Here is a 14,117-nt window from a genome sequence, read left to right on the forward strand (position 1 = left end):
AGCCGTAAAGATACCTAACCAGAATAACAGAATTAAAAAATTCTCCAGCAAATATTTTGAAATACCGAACAAATTCTTTTGCTTTCTTTTTTGTATGTATGTCTTATGAGCCAAATTTAAAAAACAAAAACAAAAAAAGAACATTGCAAATAAATGAATGACATAGTTTTTCATCAGTGAAATAATCATGCACACTCAGATCAACTTCCTTTGAAAAAAAGCACTTATTCTACTTCAGAATCAGTCTTTCAAATTGCTGCTTTTTAAAACCCGTTTAACCTCAGAAGTTTTACGTAGAAAATCCATAATAGCGTCTCGAATTTAGGACAATTTTCTGTAAGTCATCAGATGCCACAAAATCTCAAAGTCTAAGTACATGACTGCAAAAAAAAACAACAGTTTTTTCCCATCGGGTTCGTTCAGAGGTACGACATTGGAGCCCCACTAGATTTGAAACATTTTTCTTTTCTGCTGGCCACTAAGGCTCTCCAAAATTTCCTTTTTTGAAGGGTTTTGCAAAAATATTCTATTAACAAAAATTCCAATACCCAATGCTATAGACAAGAAAGGTGCAAATCAGATTATATCTAAATTTGGGTTTGACGACGCGTTGGTATCGCACCAACCATTAGGATTTGTAAGAGAATTTCCTGATGATTCGGGGTAAATATTATAAAGGAATGGTGAATATGAAATTTTGAATAGGATTTCGGTTTTTCCATCGGTGTTTCGCAGATTCCGCAAATGCATTCTTTTGTCCATAGACAGACATCAAATCTATGCAAAATCTGTCGAGAGTAGAAAAACTGTTCAGTATGCCGAACTATTTCAATTTCGAATTCCAGTCTCAGTTCTCTTCTGCGATTGGCCGACTTTGTTGACTTTGTGGGAAGATTAAATACAGTTTAATTTTCCCTGATCCACCCAAAAGTTAGTCAGAAAACCTTATTGGATGTATAAACCACTTGATGTGCTATATTGATGCTGTGATCAATTAATATCGTTCAATATGCTTCGGATCAATGCCTTTGTTAGCTGGAGGATTGAGCTGCAAACTCCCAAAAGATACTTTGACGTCACCTTTCATCAGACAATCGTGTGCTACAAAACAAGGATTGGCTCTCAGAAAAAAAACAATATAAAACACATTTTGCATCGAGCAAAACCAAATGAAAAACAAATTTTTTTTCCTTTATTTTCACAAAATACTTCACTGAACTAAACCTAAGAAGAATTGCATCCCTCATTGAACACTCTCAACGCATAGATATGTCACTATAAGTTAACGTAACCTTCATAACTTGATTACATCACAAAAAAAAAAATCTTGACCGTCATATAAGCTACAAAACAAGAATTGGCTCTCAGAAAAACCAATATAAAACATATTTTGCATCGAGAAAAAACCAAATAAAGATAAATGTTTTTTACTTTATTTTCACAAAATACTTCACTGAACTAAACCTAACAAAAACTAGATCTACGTCGCATGGGCAACGTCAGGTGGTGCGGCAACGTTTGTTTGGCTTAGCCGTGTAAAGTGTTGCGAGGGCAACACTTTGGTTCTGTTTCTTCGCTATGATCAGCCGATTATCTCTTACGAGTTCCCTGCATGTCTTACTACTGGAACCAAATTGGTCTTACCATTAAATACACCAGAAACAAATAAGAGGTACACCAACTAGCAAAAGTTGCAAACCCCTCATTACCGAAGATGATTATTAGCTAACAGCCGACTGTAGCTTAAAACTCCCCTATATGTCTCACAATTGGTATCGGCCTATTTTTGGTTTCAGTGTGTACCTTACTACTGAAGTTGTCAACCTCTTTGAACTTTCAAACTGGTATATCTCATGAAGGATCCTACAAAAAAATGGATGACATATACTTTGATCAGCTCATCAAGAGCTATCGACTGCCGTCGAAAAAATATCTATCTGTCTTAGTTTAAAAGTTGACTTTTTTGCCGTAGGCCAAGTTTTTAACTTCATCATTTAGAAAGGAGCAAAGGATAAACTCTAATTTCTTTAACAATGAGAGAACTTTTAAAGTTTAAGAGGCACATCTGATACCATTTCCCTACCGCAATCCCAAGTGCAAAAGCCGAATGATAAACTCAGCTGAAATCACAAACAGAAATGGGTAGAAACAATATATGGCAGCACTTTGGGACCTGTGGAAAAATGCCACTTTTTTGTTTCTGTAAATTTTTCTATTCATCACTCAAAGAAGATATATTGGCTGTAGAGCCGGGTAACTGCAGCATATATTTAACACTGATAGATTTTAGTCCATCTTCAATTTGAAACTGGTGCCCGCCTGCTTGCCTGCTAGAACAGAGCTCACTCGACAGCAAATACATGATTTGATGAAACGAAAGCTTGACTGCATAACTTCAGATAGTTCTCTCTGACATAGGCTATAAAAATCCACTTCACCCACTATAGGCTCTGGCTCAAGAACAAGCAAAAACCATCCTTTTTGGCCCAAGGCAAGAGTTCTACGAAGCTTTCCTAAATACAAAATCATATTCATCAATCCGGCCAATTGTCCACACTATCCGTAAAAACACAGAAGTTAAACCATTACCACCTTCTAGGAATAAACTGAAATCGAGGTGCTAGGAACAAAAAAAGAAGAAAAAAAAAAGAAAAAAGACAAAACCTAAGTGTTGCTCTCGCAACACAATTGCACCTCTCATTGATTACTGTCAACGCGTAGATACGTTAATATAAGTTAACGTAACTTTCATAACTTGATTACTTCACAAAAAAAGATCTTGGTCGTCATAAAAGCTGGAAAAACCAATATAAAACATATTTTACATCGAAAAAAAAAATGAAAAACAAAATGTTTTTTGGCTTTACTTTGACAAAATATTTCACTGAACTGTACCTAAAAAAATTACAAGTCCCATTAATTACTGTCAACGCTTAGATACGTTAGCATGAATTAACTTAACCTTCATAACTTGATTACATCACAAAAAAAAAAAGATCTTGACCGTCATATAAGCTTTTTCTTCTGTAAAGGTTGCCATTCGTTAAGCCGAAGTGCCAGCGCTTATGGGTTCAACTATGGCTAGCTCATCACAGCATCCAGCGTGAAGCAACTCCTAATCTACCGAAGTGAGTATTTATGACGATGGAAATACTGCGTATTAGGATCCTCTATAACCGTCTCATCGCTGGTGTGTCAAAAATAGTGCATGTCGTCAGGGTTGTCTTTAAGTTTTGAGACCCGTTATTCATTTTTAGAAATAAAATCACAGGCAGGCAAGAGAAATTAAGTGCTTTAGATATCAACTTTTTATTTCTAATAATAATCACAGAAGAGCAAAAAGGGCACACAATAGCTGAAAGGGCTTTATCGGTTCTATTATAATTTTCAACTTCAAACATATGTAAATTAGGCTTCTCCATCCATACCACCGTCAGACATAAGAGGCGATTGAGATCAACAGCAAAAACATGAGGCTGTTTATCATATATTCAACAGAACCTTGTAGAAAGTATAAAAACACAAGCCACACATTCTCTATTAAATTAGCTTCACAGGTGACTAGATACACTTTGGACCTGATCAGTTCACCGACCATTTGTGTGAATCAGCATTGTTTGTTATTATGTATCGGGAATTGTAAAAGCTTTTCGAAAAGATAAAAACCTCGAAATAATTTAAAAATCAAATGAAATCGAGAAAATTTGGTTGATAAAACTGATGCGGCAAAATTAGTCTAAAAGATGGAGCAAACTTACTTAAAAGAAGAAACTTAACTTAACTTTAGTATCAGTTTAGCACAAAATGCTATATAGTGCCATTTGAATCAGTCTGTTTATATTCAGGTAAATTTTGCCAAGCGTACCGGACTGTTTTTTGTGTTCCAAGGTTTGCTGTAAATGACAAAAAAATAGAAAAAAAAAAAAATGAGAATAACTGCCTAAGAGCATTTTTCCATAATTCCATATTGGCAAACTAGCTAATAAAAGATTTCAGACAAAAATATTACAAATCCTGCCAATCAGAAAAAAACGCAAAAAAACCCTCAAATTCTCCGGTAACAATTATAAGATTCACAATATTACTCATTGATTAACCCTTGTTTAATTTTGAGAGGCGAATTGTAAAATTTGCTTAAATTTTTAGAGGTCACAATTTGCCATCATCCACTTCTATTACAATCTTCTTCAGTATAGCGCTTTATTATGTTTGCACGATGCTACAAGCAAAAGAAAAGAATACGACAGCCGAATTCGGAATTGGAATAAAGGGGACAAAACTTAGTAGGCTAACCTCTTCGGGGGTGAGAACCTTGCCATCTTCATCAAGACGAAAAGTTTTGCAAAGAACGAGCCTGCTATAAACTGAGTTGAAATCCTTTTCAACTTGACAAACAGCTGCTTCTTCCAGAAACAGCCAAGGATGACAAGGGGTACCTAAAAGTGATTTTCAAATGAAAATAACAAAAAAAAAATTAATAATTCAAGTATAGATATTAGTAGACAGGTGGAAACTAAAAAACTTAAAATTAAAAATGTCCCGCAATTTTGATATCATGCCTTATAAAGCAAGGTGCTTTCGGTACAGCGTTTCATCTTGCTTTTGATTATTCTCTGGCAAAAGCCAACTTAAAAATACTGTTTTTTGTAAAAAAACGGTCGTGTGAGTCCTGCTTTCACAAATCTTGATTCGCATACTTGATGTTACAGAGAAATGATTTAGAGAAAAGAGAAAATTAGATCAGAGAAAAATATTTAGAACTTTTTGCCGAAATGTTTTTTTTTTGTCTGCCAGCTTTCGCAAATCTTGCTTCGCATACTCGATATTAAAGAGAAAAGATTTAGAGAAAAGAGAAAATTAGACCAGAGAAAAGTATTCAGAACTTTTAGCCGAAATGTACTTTTTTCTCTTTGCCAGCTTTCGCAAATCTTGCTTCGCATACTTCATGTTTCGGTGCATCTGCAAAATTTTCAAAATAGGTAAGCTGAAACCAAGCTTATTGTAAAAGCTAGCAGACAAAAAAAATCACATTTCGGCAAAATTTCGACTTAATTTTCTCTGATCTAATTCTATATATTTAAGTTTTCAATAGACTTGTAAAAAACAGCCCCCCTACTTTAGTGCACGGTTTCACTTAGAGGATACTATCTGTCAAACCTATTAGACATTTTTGATTAGTCTATCTCTTGATTAGTCTATTTTTATTTGTCATTTTTTGATTAGTCATTTTTGATTAGTCAATCACTCAATCCTATTAGACATTTTTGATTAGTCTATTACCCTCAATGTGCCTAGAAAACGACAGACATGGCACAAAACTAAATAAATGAAACTTCGCATCTATGCTCCTCTTCCTTAAAAATAAGATTTTAGTGATAGTGATCAGAATACATTTGGGACGCATTTTAATAAAATTTCGGAATATATTATAAACCAAGGCCAAACGACTTCATAAGGTTAAATAAGATAATTCCTAGATCTTGGCGTCAAAAGGTCGTACCTAAGGTTTAATTCGAGGTGGTAGTGACACAAAAATCGCACTCTATAAACAAATGTGCATAGCAAGCAGAGTAATCACAAAAACGGAATGCTACAAATGTAGTATAACACATTTTAAGACCACAAAGTATATCAGTAATCACCACCTGCGAGGGAGGAACACACAAGTCAGAGTTGAGCAATAGGACCCTAGGACTCAACAAGGGCCGAAATTCCGAGAAAACCAAAGAAAATATATTTAACAGTAATTTACAATTTAAAGCTTATTAATTACCTGAAAATTATTTAAGTCAAATTACTTCGAGCAAGTCAAAAACAGACAACAGATGTGCTAAAATTGGGAATAAACATACACGAAGAAACTTAGACCAAAACGAGAAGCACTCTCTCTTGGGAGGGCGCTTCTAATAATAAAATAAAAACGAAGTAAACAACAATAAAAATAAAATAAAGATGTTTCAGTTTGTCTATCACAATTTTATTCTTATCATTTTCACGATTGTTTCGTTTTTAATAAGTCTACAAAAACAAATGACATTTTTAAAGAAAAAAGCAATATGAAATAGATACCTAAAATATTTGGCTTTTTGAGTCCATACTCCAATACTTGCTTCACGGCAGGACAGAGGCATCCTCTGACAAAATCTGCAATCTTCTCAGAAACTGAGTCATCTCCAGCCTTACAATACTGCTTACTTCGCTCATCTAGGAGCTGAACGAACTTGGCTGGAAACCAGCCTCGTAGCCCATTTAACTCTCCTACCCAACAGTGTTCGTCCTTCCGACTTACTATTGTAATTATGTCATTTCGCTTAAATCCAAGTTCATCTTCCTCCGTACGCTCGAAGTCTTAAATAAATATTACATTTAAACAACAAAGACATAAGATCTACACTGTCAATTACACCCGTTGAGAAGACAATTTAACTAACTCCAAAAACTAACATTACATGCAATTCAAAACGACAGTTGGTTGCTGATCTTTATTTTGTATTTCGGTCATTTGATGAGAATAGTATAGTATACCTGACACACCAAAAATCCCAAAGGGTAATGGCCACAAAAAAGGGGAAAAAAGAAGAAAATAACATAAAAAACCATTATAACAATAAATCAAACAATTAAAAAAAATGAAGATTAATACAAGAAAAATATCATTCAAAAACCTAAATATAAATAGAATCCTCTTATTCATCATCCTCATTGTGGGTTCTGCCCCCACGGATAAACCGCACCAGATTCCTAATACTGCTAAAGCAACCATTACTCCCAAAAAATTTTTCACCAACAACACTTCCCACTCATTTACTCCAAAAGCTTTATTTCTCAAATCCCTTGAACCTTCACACTCCCCCAGAAAACACAAAAAAACTTTCTCGCACATCGAACAACTGTAAGGACAATTCTACACTCTAACAATTTCTAAACATCTTTTTTTTTTCTCACGAGTGGCATAAAATTACCTCTACAAGAAACTACCAATTTATTATCATTCGTACATAACACAACTCAATAGTATACTTCCTCTCCCAATATTCTTTTTACCTTAGAATACAAACACAGAGAGTCAGACGTTTGAATAGGCGCTTCCGGTTCTGAAATTATCTAATCAACTAAAAGTAAATGCACCTCCTTAGAAATATCTCCTGCTCCCTTTCCCGACCATAGCCCCCATTCCGTTCTCCTGACATTATACACGAATAGAAAATTGCCTTAATCTGCCCCATCCACGAACGCCTATCTTCTGTCTAGTGTGATGCCCAAAATATGTCAATACTTGCTTATGTGCTGAGTTTTCCAATTGACTGCTGGAGAATGATATTAGATAGCAGACGCAATTCTTTTTGTTCTTTTATTTCAATTTATCATATTGTATATTTGTCAGGGATGTTAATAGAGAAAATCCATATAACAGAAATTTGGTCTGCATAAACAACAAGGCGCTGTCAGCACCCATTAGTGCAAAGAAGGGAGGTTTTGAAGGCGAGGGTATGAGAAGACACTCTAGTAAAGGTTTAAAATTAAAGTTTTAGCATTTCATTTAACATTTTTAATATTTATTAAGGTTTGAATTTATCAGTCCGCATTACTTATGATCTGTACTTTGATTTAAATATTTTACCTGAAACCTGCTCCTATGTAAATATTTCATCACCAAAATTCTCCCAAGAATATTCTTATTCGAATAGAATATTTGATTATGAAACAAATCTAAGCGATTCACCAATCGAACTGTGCCAATTATAACCTCAATAGGATACAATAGCCAATACTTTTCAATTTTGTATGAATTTCTTTTTCAACATTCAACATTGTTGAAAAAGACTTTAAGAGCTAATGTTGCATTAGCATTTATGTTTAAGGTTAAAAGCACCTATTTATGCTGAGGATGAAGATACTGTATTGGTTGATCCAGATCAGTAAATAAGAAGGTGAAAAGTAAAATCATTTTGGGCTAGTATCAACAAGGTATCAACAAGTATCGAAAAGGTCTATGTCAACCCTATTAGGCTGGATAAAAAAAATCTCTACTACTCTTTGAATAAATATGTTTCAGCAGGACATTTATCTTGCTTTATACATAAGTATAGAAAGGTGGGTTAAAAAAGAATTGGATGAAATGGGATTGGAACAATTATGTTATATAAATGATCAAACTATCACATTTTAAATGCTCAAATTTTGAGGGCAAATTCCTTTAAAATTTTGAAAACACATTTTAGGGTACTTTCATAATTACAATTGGGAAAATATAAAATCTACCTCCCCCTACTAGGTCCATAAGAATACTCCTTTCTGGAATACCCCTGCAAATCCTTGCTTTCAAACATTTTCGGGAATTGGCACCCCTGCCGGCATTACACCCAACTTTGACTTTACTCTATCTCTAACCACTACTTAAAGTTATTCAATAAAAAAAAAAAACAATTTTTTTTTAATAACTTAAAGTTATTTAATAAAACAATAAAACGAATTTTTAAAACGGCACTTCATTAGAGTGAATCTCAAACTCTTATACAAATGAGGCTTTGCAAGTCTAAACCTATGAAAAGAAGATGAAAAGATCTAAACCTATGAGAAGAAACCTATGAAAAGAATGAAAAGAAGCTTTAAAATTGACAAACTAAAAATCATAACTAATCACAAAAACAGAAATGAAAGGTTATAAGGAAAGAAGGAGGTGATGGGAGTGAGAGTGAGAGAGAGAGAGAGAGAGAGAGAGAGAGAGAGAGAGAGAGAGAGAGAGAGAGAGAGAGAGAGAGAGAGAGAGAGAGAGAGAGAGAGAGAGAGCAAGAGAGAGAGAGAGCAAGAGAGAGAGCAAGAGAGAAAGCAAGAGAGAGAAAGACAGAAAGACATAAAGAGATAGAAAGACAGAAAGAGAGAAAGAAACAGAGAAAGAAACAAAGAGAGAGAAAGAAAAAGAAAAAGAGATAGAGAGGGATAGGGATAGAGAAAACATTTCTCAGAGTATCTTACATAGCCATCCCTTTGCCAAAGGGCCTTTGGTAGATTAAGGATGAAATAAGAAACAGTAAAGAATGACATCCTAAAGAAACAAAAAATCATCTGAGCATTAATAGGCTAATGTAAAAGCCAAATATAAGATTTACTAGAAGAAAAAGAAAATTATTAGAAAAGTAGTTGATATATTAAATACAAATGATAAAGGCCATTGTAACGCTTTCGAATAAAATTCAAAATTGCCATTATGATGAAACAACCTATGATAAAAATCTGAAGAATAGTGACCACATTAAAAATATGCTAAAGTTTGCCAAAAAAAGGGCTAAAAATTGGAACAACAATTCAACTTTTCTATCCATAAGCAAAGCAAAACCAAAATGTGTATCGAGTTTAATACATTCTTTTTGACGCGTCATACCAAGCACATTTTCTCCATAGAAGTAAGTATTTAATATTCATTTATATTCATAGAAGTAATAAAATTTCATTTATTTGTGTATATACTTCAATTTATCATTACTCCACTTTACTTTTCTGGAGATCTAGATTTTGTATTTTTTTTTTTCTTTTTTTCGTCATTGAAAGCTAATCTTGAAATTTAATAAATTTATTTGGAAAGTTAGTTGAAATAGTTTTGAATAGAGGATGCATCTTAAAAGACGATATACCGACTATATGCCAAAATATATATATTTTGAGTATATATGCCAAGCATTTGGATGAAAACATTACGGCAAATGTGCGTTAATGTTACTGTGTATATATTTCATTTATTTATATATATATATATTTCAGTTTACCATTACTCCATTTTACTTTTTTGGAGGTCTATGTTTTTTTCTTTCGTCATTGAAAGCTAATATTGAAATTGAAATAAAGTTAATAAAATTGTGTAGAAAGTTGGTTGAGATAGTTAGAAAAAGCATACTAAAAGACGAGGAACCGACTATATGCCAAGAATTTTCTAGAGTCCAAAGAGTGTGAAAATTGTCAAATTTGTTTAAGAGGATATTTTGAGTGAAGTACAAATTTTAGATGATAGCTCATCCCCAGTGGCCAATTGATTTCTTGGATACGTAAGTAGAAGTAAATAAAAACATTTTGCTTTTACTCATTCTTTTTTTTTGTAAAAGTTTCAATCCTCAGCGGAATTTCGCTCATCAATAAAATTTATGACAATAGAAGAAAGAAAAAACAATCACAAGCTAAAATGAATTATGCTGGCAATAAAAATATAACGTGCAATGTGTGATAAGAAAGTAAAAGCGTAATAAAACGTGATTGTTATGAAAAATTTACAAACCAACTAATGCTTTTGCTCGTCGACTTTTACATCTTGAAACTGTTGAAAAAACTTCAATATCCTTTGAATGGGAGTCAAGTGAAAAATCTGGCATGAGAGAGGTTTTTGCCAAATTTGGTTCATCTGTCAGGAAATGACGACCAATTTGTAATATAGCCTCTCGTAAATTGACTAGTATCTCTAGAAGATAAACAACTTTAGCAACAAAATCTGACACACTGAAATGTTTATAAATTCTTCTACTTCTCCTCTTATAATTCTTCTCTTATAAATTCTGTACTATAAGTTTTAAGTTCTCATCTGCATGTTTCGTCAAAACCCTTTGGTAACCCTGAGGACTTTTTTATAACAATATTTTCTGACAATGGCAACAACAATTGAGGAGAAAAATATCACCACCACGTTTGTCACCTTTTGGTAATATTCCTTTTGTAAAATTCGGAACTTTAGTTATAACAATAATCTAGATATCAGCAAAAACATTGAGGAGATATTGATGAGGTTGTTTTTATAGAAACATTTTCAGACAATGGCAACAACAATTGAAGAGGAAAATTTTTGCCACCAGATTTTTCACTAGTAAAAACCCCTTAGTTAACAATGAGGATTTTTTTATGACAATATTTTAGATACCGGTAAAACCATTGAGGAAAATAAGGATTGCTACAACGTTTTCACTCCTTCGTATAAACCACTTTGAAACAATGAGGACATTTTTATAAGGGTATTTTCAGATAGTGGCAACAACTATTGACTGGAAATATGTTACCACCACGTTTTTCCTTTTTTGTTAACAACCCTTTGATAATATTGAGGACTTTTTTTTACAACACTATTTTAGATACCAGCAAAAATGATGAGAAGAAAATGTTTGCCACTTCGTTACCAAGTTATCGCAAAAGCTGTTTGGGTAACATTAAAGTTTTTTTTTGAAAGATATATCCCGGTAGTGTCAAGAGCAATTGAGGAGAAACATATTTGCCACCAGATTTTTCATCTATCCTTAAAACACACTTAAATTCATTTAGAGTCACAATATGATTCCAAAATTACAAACCCCATAATCGTTGCGACGATTAGTGTCCTCTAAAATCTCACATAATTAACACTTTATGATCTATTAACCTATGTTTTTATTTGTATATGTCAGCTATTGCGACAATATAACTCAAAATGTCCCCCCTCCCCAGGATTTGAAAAAAACTTTTTTTGTATTTCACTGGAAAAAAAAATAGAAAAATTAAAATAAAATTGCCATCTCTACATTTTGAAAAAATATAATTTGTATCTTCGTTAAAAAATTAGGCAGAGATAAGAGGTAGTAATACTTTAGCTAGTTCTTTAAATTCTGGAGAAGATCAAACCTCCGTAGAGCAGCAAAGTGGGGCTTATAAAATCCCATATACTTGTGGAAGCTCTTATGTGGGACGTACAAACCAGAATTTAAAAATGAGATTGCTATAACATAATTATTCTATTTCATCGTCCTTAAAGCGAAAATTCCAAACCTGAAGATTGCACGTCGGCTCCATCAGAACACATTTCTAATTATCCAATGATTTATGTTGTTTGAGAATGTTTCTTTGATTTCTAAGAATCAAGGTATAAAGCAAATTTTCAGGGAAACAATCGAAATTAAAAAAAAAAATATTCAAGAATAATTCCATAAACAGAGATACAGGTGAATTTGGAATGAATTCAATTTATGATAATTTACTGAGGCCAAGTAAAGTAAATCTCATTTCACCTAAGAGCTATGACCTCTGTCCACCTGATATGTTAGATAAATCTAAGAAGCGGAACCAAAAGGGTCAAGGAGATTTGCCTCCGTTGTTGCATTGAAAAAAGAAGAGCAATAACCTATATGTAATTAGTTTATTGGGTATACGTTTTGTTTGTTTTAATCGGTGTCATTTAGTTTTACTACTGATGATGGACACCGTATATGTGTTCAAAATATCCAGTTAAATTTTTTTTATTTATTTCACTGTCAATTAAAAGGCTTCATCCCTAGATTGAACTGTTATATCTTAGTTCGTAAGGCAGGCATATTTACTTATAACAAAAACGTTCGTAAAAAAAAAATCTAGTTGCATTTTCAAATAACAAAAAATTGGAGGGCAACTAGGCCTTCTCCCCCACCCTTTTTTAATCAAAATCGCCCGATCAAAACTATGAGAAAGCCATATAGCAAAAAAAATAAATTAATATGCAAATTTCGTTTCATTTATTCGTGTATGGTGAGCTAAAATTAAAACATGCATTAATTCAAAAACGTTCAGAAATTAAATAAAAAAAAGTTTTTTTTAACAAGGAGCGACTTTAAAAGAACATAAATTACTCTGTATATGAAAGAAGTTGCCCCCTCCTCAACGCCTCACTCTCTACACTTAACTGTTTTATTTGTTTCAAAAGTAGAGTTGTGACAAAGCGCAAAGAGCGGGGCGCTGAGGAGGGGACAACCCCTTACATATAGAGAATAATTCCAATTTGTTTTAAGAATTAATGTCGCTTCTTACTTGCAGTTAAAAAAAAAAAAAAAATTATTGAATTATAATAGGAGCGATGAAGAATTACCAAATGGAAAAAATACATGAAGCAGATAGCAACATTGGTAATTCAAGTAAATCGGTACAATACCTGTAGTTTTGACATTTTTCGTCCTCAAATCTTCACTATCGAGATCCTTACCGAAAATGAAATTTTGAAAATTGGACTTAGCATTCCTAAATTTCCTTCTGCTCAGTCTCTCCTTTGGAAATGTCGAAATTTTTTCGGGATTACCAACTAACGCTCCCTGCTCTGATAATAAATGCGCAATATATCTTCTTCTTTCAATTTCAACTGCAGTTTCATCTAATTTCAATGTTTTATCAGCAACCTTAAAAATGTGTATGTATATATTTCGACTAATGAACCATAAGTAAAAGAGTGTAGGAAAGAAAAAGAAAATAGAACAGAAAAGTCAGCCCTAAAAATGGAGGAAGGATAGCAGAGTAATAAATTAAATTATGAGCATAAGTAATATACAAATTAAAACTATAAATATTATAAAATGATTATGACTGATAGTAATAATTAATCACTTAATTCAGTGTTTTCCATTACAATTAATAATGAATCAATCAATAATTGAATCATTATTATTTTTTATTACAATAAGTATTATAATCACAATACACTCTCGATTATTCGCTTTGTAGATTATCCGTACTCCTCCAACAAACTAAATTATTTTAAGAAACACAAATTGGTTACTTGCACAAAAAGAATACTGTGTTACCCATTGGCCAAACTGTTATGGAAATCATAATAATGTGATTATAATCATAATTAAATAATTCAAAGTAAATAAGACATGCTAAAAAAAAAGTATCATTTTCCACATATTACGTCTAATTTAAGATTTAAACACGCGACTCGTCTATCCAGGGTTGTCATGTCACCTATTCATGTTGATAATTTACTGTATTATAAAATATCAAATTTAAATCATTATCAATTTATTATTGTTCAAAGTCTTTTCAGTCGCCATAGGAATGTCTGGGAGGGTAAAAGAATATAATTAAACTTAAATAGCTTAAGAGAATCAAGGCAACAGTGACAAGCGCGGGAAAGCCCGACATAGAGGCATGGATATGCTGATCCTTCTCAGGGGCATAATTTGCAATGAGGCGGGGGGCAACTGCCCCCTCCAGACTCAAGTTTGCCGCCCCAAGCTGAAATTTAGTTTTAACAAAAAAAAAAATGTCAAAGTTCAGAGAGCTCTGCATAATTCAAGTATCAGGAGAAACAGGTCAGTTTTCTTGACTATACCTTTGCCTTTATGGTAATATACGACTCATTTTTC

At 33.0% G+C, this 14,117-nt stretch overlaps 1 protein-coding gene across 2 annotated transcripts in view; it reads right to left on the reverse strand.

The window, feature by feature from the left end:
- The window catches only part of LOC136041965 (small G protein signaling modulator 3-like), a 67,578-nt gene that overhangs the window by 29,128 nt on the left and 24,333 nt on the right, over positions 1-14,117 (reverse strand). The window contains exons 5-9 of one of the 2 annotated variants that reach the window (XM_065726783.1): positions 12,908-13,148; positions 10,268-10,447; positions 6,070-6,348; positions 4,294-4,436; positions 2,245-2,513 (exon numbers count right to left, since the gene is read on the reverse strand). In XM_065726783.1, the coding sequence (XP_065582855.1) occupies positions 2,442-2,513; positions 4,294-4,436; positions 6,070-6,348; positions 10,268-10,447; positions 12,908-13,148 (915 nt within the window). In that variant the 3' untranslated portion in view covers positions 2,245-2,441. Of the gene's footprint in view, positions 1-2,244; positions 2,514-4,293; positions 4,437-6,069; positions 6,349-10,267; positions 10,448-12,907; positions 13,149-14,117 lie in introns of those variants that run through there. The other variant, XM_065726784.1, reaches the window with a different exon arrangement.

The sequence above is a fragment of the Artemia franciscana genome, unplaced genomic scaffold, assembly GCF_032884065.1.
Source record: "Artemia franciscana unplaced genomic scaffold, ASM3288406v1 PGA_scaffold_52, whole genome shotgun sequence".
NCBI lineage: Eukaryota > Metazoa > Arthropoda > Branchiopoda > Anostraca > Artemiidae > Artemia > Artemia franciscana.